The sequence below is a fragment of the Pangasianodon hypophthalmus genome, chromosome 10, assembly GCF_027358585.1.
Source record: "Pangasianodon hypophthalmus isolate fPanHyp1 chromosome 10, fPanHyp1.pri, whole genome shotgun sequence".
In the NCBI taxonomy this organism is placed as follows: domain Eukaryota; kingdom Metazoa; phylum Chordata; class Actinopteri; order Siluriformes; family Pangasiidae; genus Pangasianodon; species Pangasianodon hypophthalmus.
In genome coordinates, this window is record NC_069719.1 from 11,552,250 (window position 1) to 11,558,977 (window position 6,728).

General features: G+C 38.6%; 1 protein-coding gene across 1 annotated transcript; it reads right to left on the reverse strand.

Annotated features, from left to right (window-relative positions):
* Window positions 1-1,239: 1,239 nt before the first annotated feature.
* LOC113539001 (akirin-2) lies at window positions 1,240-4,745 on the reverse strand. The gene is made up of 5 exons (XM_026934524.3): window positions 4,144-4,745; window positions 3,767-3,910; window positions 2,718-2,867; window positions 2,153-2,224; window positions 1,240-2,045 (listed from the first exon to the last, which is right to left on the reverse strand). Exons 1-5 carry the CDS (start codon window positions 4,310-4,312, stop codon window positions 2,035-2,037), a joined length of 546 nt encoding a protein of 181 aa, XP_026790325.1. The 5' UTR covers window positions 4,313-4,745; the 3' UTR covers window positions 1,240-2,034.
* Between the last annotated feature and the right edge of the window lie 1,983 nt (window positions 4,746-6,728).

Genomic DNA, 6,728 nt, shown 5'->3' on the forward strand with positions numbered 1-6,728 from the left:
AAAAAATTTGATACTGTTAACAGCCTTTCTTACAAAACATGTTGCTAGACTGCAGTAGTAGAAGATTGAACTTGGAAAGTTTTAATCCCAGGATACAAGAGTCTGACTTTATGAGGCTGAAAACACAGAACTTGTGAATGACATGTCAAGGACATGGACTTGTCATTCTTGAGGATTAAAGAAAACTACAATTCTGGACATCTGGATCTCCTGTCAAAACCCTCATTGCTTGCTCATGACTTGAATGACTTGACAGTTTGGAGTTTGCATAATTGTGCATAATTATGGTTCCTATAGAAGCACTCTTGGTTAAAGTTTTAGTGCCATTTGATCTTTAAACAATGTATTATTAGACCAGATAAGTGGCATGATGGTGCAGGGGGTAGCAATTCTGGCTCACAGCTCTAGGGTCCCTGCTTTGATTGAGTTCAGTTACTCTCTGTGCGGAGTTTCATGTTTCACTCCCACCAGCAGATAAGATGGCTATGTTAAAGTGGCCCTAGCTCTGAATGAGTGTAAGAATGTGTGTATGCATGGGCTGTCATCCCCTCCAGGGTATATTCCCGACTCATGCCTAGTGTTCCCAACATAGGCTCTGGATCCACTTTGTCACTAACTCAATCTAATCTCACATTGTGATAAGTCTAAAACCAGACAAATTAGCTCTCAAATGAGCTATTTTGAGAACATTGCCAAAATATAAATACCCAAGGGTCATAGCTCTGTCCCTCTGAGGACAGGTGCATATGTGTTTCACTAGGTATGTACTAACACATCATCTCTGGTGTTCAGTCATGTCTCTGCATCTCTGTGCAAGTTTGTAGCACTTCTAAGTACTAGCACTTACTCAACCCTGATGTTTAAATGCACCTCTGTTCTGCCTAAGCATGTTTAGTTAATAAAAAAAATTGCAGCACCTCATATTCTGTACAGTATAACATTTTGGCTCCTTTAACAGTTGTAAATAAAAGTCAAGTAACTGTTCCTATAAGGAAGTGATTAGAGGAAATGATTAGACTTTAACACCTAACCCTGTTTGGTTGGTCATACTGAATCTGGCCAGTTCTATACGTTTCACTGATAGAAGCTGTTATGTGTACTGAGGCTGAATTATTTGTTTCATCACTGCAGAATAAATTTATATTCTCATGCACTTTTGTGTCAGATGGCAGTTGCAGACTTTTCCGAGAATCAGCATGGATGTTCCACGTGCTATTTAAAAGTGCACAACACAAAAGATTATGTACACACAAGTCTTTATTAATAAAATGCTTTCATGTACACCAGGGTGTCAATCTTGAGTCCTCCACACCAGATTCAGCCCATGAAGGCTCTGGTAATGAGCTAATGAGTTGAATTGTGTGTCTTAACTGAGGTAAACTCTAAACACTGAACTCGGCGGCCCTCCACGACTGGAACATGACACCCCAGGTCTATACAAATACAAAGGAAAGCAAAACGAAACAAAAAAGCTCTAACTGATTGATGCAACACTTCATGAGCTCAATGTATAGTACAGAACAGCTTTATCGAGTCCCAGTCAAAACCCACAATGATGTGCAGTTTAGTCTTCTGGCTGCACTTGGTTTGGCTAGTGAAAACATTTTCTATCAAGCTTTTTATAAGAAGGATAAACTGTAAGCTGTGCAGCACTCTGGGAATACTCGCAAAGAGGTATTCAACATTTTGGATTTCCATCCATACTAACGTCTATGCACATGTGAAATGACCAGAAAATAAAGCATTGCAGTATCTGTATGGATACACTGTGGAATGCAAGAAAAGGCTCATGATACAGATTATAAGTAGGCCACTGGTAGAATAAACAGACATAAAAGGTCCGTATACATTTACAAGAGGAAGCACCCAGGTTCACAAGGAACAATAATATGTACTGACAAATTCTAAAGACAGCCTCTGTCAGCATGAGTGACACTGGAGCAGTTTTATTTCAAACCAGGTCTGTGGTGGTATCAGAGGACATTCAGCTCAGTGAACTGCAGCAAACAGCAACTTGGCATTGTGCTGGTGATCTCAAGATACATCTTTAATCAAAGAAGAAAGAGAAAGCATATCAGTCTTAAGTAACATCAACAGAGATTTATGTGAAAATGTGTGTGGGCTCTGGGGATTATTTAGGCAAGTTACTTACAGCTAGCAGGCTGTTCCTCAAATCGCCGCATTAATTGATCATGTGTGAACTTCACAAAGGTGTCGTATTGTTCTGCAGCAGAAATAAATCAATCCAGGATCAACAATGTTACTGGAGCAAATACAAAATCAAATTCAATTAAATACACCCCACTGTTCCATAGTATCAACAGATAAGTGACTTTGATTAGGACAAAAGGATAAGGGACAGTCCTTTATTTGATTACAGCTCAATGCTAATTACAACAAACACCACTATTCTTCATAGTGAGTGTAGTTCTAGTTACATTTCAATATTCAAATATGCTATCAAATAATGTCTGACAATGTTGCATGACCATTATATAATTGATCAATAAGAGCATCTAGACTCTGGTTTTTAATATAGATGCTGTCAGATACTATATTTTGTAGTCTTAAAAACACTGTTATTAGTACACATGTAGCACAGACTTTGTAACAATCTATCAGGCTCTGAAAAGGCCTCAGGAGAACATTGTCTTTAGAACTGCACTTTCCAGTACTTGTTGTTTTATTGATCCTTACACAAACTATTTAACACAAACCTGCCAACTTGGACGTCATGATCTCCTCATATTCTTCTCTGACTTTATCTTCACGTTCCTTCAAAAGGCGTTCACAAAGCATGCCGACCTGTTTTAAAGTGAACAGTGGCTGTTCTCTCCTTGTGGGTGAAACAGCTTCAGAGGATGTCTCTGTAAAATAAGGCGTTCTGTGGTGAGCATTATGCCTCAGTTATAGAGTTAAACCAGAGTTAATCTCACATGTCATGTGGCTAATATGTCATAAGACTAATATTACATTGTTATATTATCCAGCCCAACTTGTTTGCAATGGGGCTGTGTAACATGTTTTGAGTGATATTCATATTGCAAACTTAGTGACTTTCACTCAATTTGGTGACCAATCTCTGACCACCATTTTTTCCCCGTGACCAATCACTGATCACCGTTGTTTCCCAACAACCAATCACTGATCACCATTATCCCCCCCCCCCCCCCCACACCCATTTCTTTGTTCTCAATTTTAAACTGTCTCCTTGGTTATATTTACAAGCAACGAAAAGTGAAATATCTCTTCTGTAATGGTTTCCTTTGTGTGCATTCTGCTAGTATTAACTATCAGCACTTCATTTTTTGTGTTCATGACAGAAATTATAGCATTGTGTAAATACATAAATGGTTGGTTTGACTCTAATTTGTAAACAGTTGTGGTGCCATGATCAAAGATTACTTCTTTCTATAAAAATATTAAGTTACAATCTACCTTTGTCTATTCTAATAAAACTCTTTTTCTATCTCAAGTGTCTTCAGGAAATCTTCTTTCTTAATGTAAAATGCATTAATTTACAAATGACGATTCTGTTAATATGCAAATTAGTGTATGACGCCATTTGGTGACTTCTAGCGACTTTTTACCTACTTTCCCCTGAAGAGAGTAGCTACACTGGTGATATTACACATCTTTCAGACTGCATTGTTAGCAAAAAAGGAAAGATCAGAAAACTCAGTGATACTGGGCATATCCAGTAACCCAGTAACCCATGTACCTTCAGGCCAGTGAGGCCATTAACACAGACTGCTGATCAACTCACCTGGAAAAGTGGATCCAGTCAGGAGAGAGGCGTGAGACTGGGGCAGGAAAGAGGAGCAAGCCTCAGGCTGCTGAAAGCTTCCATCCAAATGCTTCCGCTTCTGCATGCGCTTATATTCCTGCTTTATGTTATGAAGGATTTGCTCTGTTTAAGAAAGAAAGAGTGGGTTAATAAAAAGGATATGTATGTAACGCTATATTTAGTGTTTAACGAGCGCACTGCATTATACAAGAGGCCATTTTATTCACTGACTTTAACGTTACGCACCCTGTTGGCCCTGGGATTTAACCGAACGGGTAATTTCTACCAGAAAAATCACTTCCACCACGATAAAGCCATAAAGTGGAAAGCATTAAAGCCTGAACTGGGAAGCAGACCTGTTGTGAGTGTGACTGAGAGCTGGCTGAAAGGACTCGGCTCATGACGCAGGTAATTTCTCGGGGCTGATGACTGCGATACCGGGGCGCATCTCCTCCTTTTCGACGAGCCGGGACTCAGCAAAGGGTCGAAATCCATCGTCCTCTTCAGTGTAGCTCCACAAGCCATTGCTGCTAGTTTCAGATACGCTTACACCTCAAAACACCACCAAAAACTAACAGAATTCAAAAATTAAATGTCGCCTTCGCTCGGCCCCTCAGCTCCTGGAAATCCGCTCGAGCTTCTGCTTAGCAAATCTGTAGCTAGCTAGCTAACTTCCCGCTAGCGATGCTAGCTATTCAAAAGGCCGTTCAGTTGCTTTTCCTAGTCAAATTGCCGAAGTTATATGCACCAGTTTTCGGTAAATATCAAGCAAATGTCTGGAAATCTTTGTATTTCTTCTTGCTTCGATCTCTCTTGTGGTCTTCGGCTTCCGTTACAAGGGAACTGCGTTTTTTTGTTTACGCTAACAGCGATTTTCACGCACATACACAGCTGAACAAATTGTACTTCACTGCTTGTTTATCTTTCACCACCATTTTTTTTACCAAGATGTCGTTAATTATTGGTTCTTTTTCTTCTTCGCTGCTATTTGTTGTCGTCAGGAAATCTAAACAATAAGGTATTTACTGCCACCTTGTGGTAAACGTTATATTGACCTTCCAGGCTTTACCCGAGATTTAAGATTGTGTTATTGCCACACACAACAGTGCTGGAGGTAACCGAGTTCCCTACAGCTCAACAATCAATAAACAATAAACAGTACACTAAATAATAAAGTGCAGGACAAGTCAACACGTTCAAGAAATTACCTGCATTAATACTGAGTCAGTGCAAATTCAGCAGAAGAGCATGTGCAAATGCTGGAATTGTACAGATGGACTGAAGCCAGGATCAGCAGCAGTGACTGATGCAGATGTGTCACATTAATGCCTGTCCATTAATGCATTCAAATCAGGAGTGCAGATTTAACAGAGTGATACGGTATAGTCTGCGCAAACGTTACAGCAGTTAAAATCGAAAGAACTCGGGTTTTGCAGCAGCCTCAGGAGGGAAGTTATGAGTTCTCTGATGGCAGAAACCCTTTTGCCAAATGGAAGGGAATGAAATGAGGTGTGCTGGGTGGGAGGGTCAGAGGGTCTGTTCAAGTTTCCTCTTGGTGTGTGAGTATTGCCATACCAGAGAGTGATATCACCATATGGAGGATGTCAGGATGCTTTGGATGATTGCTGAGTATTAGCAGCTGTCTCTTCAGGGGGATGTAGACTCTCTGTTGGGCTTTCTTGATGATGATGGTGGTGTTCAGGTCACTTAAGCAAGCTGCTGATATGAGTGCCCAGGAATTTGAATGAGTCTGTGTGGCTTATTGGTTGATTCTTTGTAATCTGGGGGTTTATGGATGTCTATAATCAGTTCCTTGGTTTTGGAGGTGTTAAGGATGAGGTCATTGTTCTTGCAAGATGTCATGGCTCAGGCCACCTCGTGATGGTAGGATGACTCGTCCTTAATTCAGATGAATCCAGTAACAGTTGTGTCATCTGTATATTTGAAGTAATTAACAAAACTGTTGTTACTGGAGATGATGAATGACAGATATTGAATGACAGCATTTCTATATGCTTTCTCTCTTGATTATATATGTATAATGTACGTATGAGAGTTTTGACTCACCAAACCTTAATGGAGCACTAATATATTCATTGTCTTAACCTAATATAGTATGAAAAAGTTTATCATACCTTTGTATGTATTTGTTTACTCTGTTTTTTTTCAGACTTTTCTTGCATGAATATATATAATATATATAACAGAATAGAGACAAAGTAAACAAAACCATCAACTCCAAAATGTATTCTATGCAGTAATCATATTAGCTATTATATTATTATAACCATTATAAAAATTGTGAATACAACTTTAATGTCTTAAGTAGCCCGTGAATAAAGACTAATGGGACAATGTGGAATATGACCTTGCACCATCTTCACAGATAATAAATAGATATTAAATGTATTGTGAACATGACAACAACTGGAAAGTTAAGAAAAATATCGCTTATGCCCTCTATTGGAGGATGCAGTACAACTACACCATGCCACACCCACCAATTTGTTATTATTATTTTTTTTTAAATTGTAGATTTATCATTTAGAATCCATATTCAGTAAATGTTTGGGCATATTTTTGTATTTGTGTTTTCTTCACTTCTGTTGCTCCTGCCATATCCTCCTCTAGGAATAGCCCTGTTGGGTCCAAACCTCTTGCATTTCACAATGATGAAGCCAACTGTGCTCCTGGGAACATTTAAAAAAAAAAAAAAAAAGAAATGTTTTTATACCTTTGCCCAGATCTATGACTTGACACAGTTTGATCATGGAGCTCAACAGAGAGTTTCTTGGTCTTCATTGCTTGGTATTTGGTCTGACATGAACTGTGAATTGTGGGACCTTTATATATATATATATATACACATATATACACATATATATATATATATATATATATATATATATATATATATACACACATATATATATATATATAT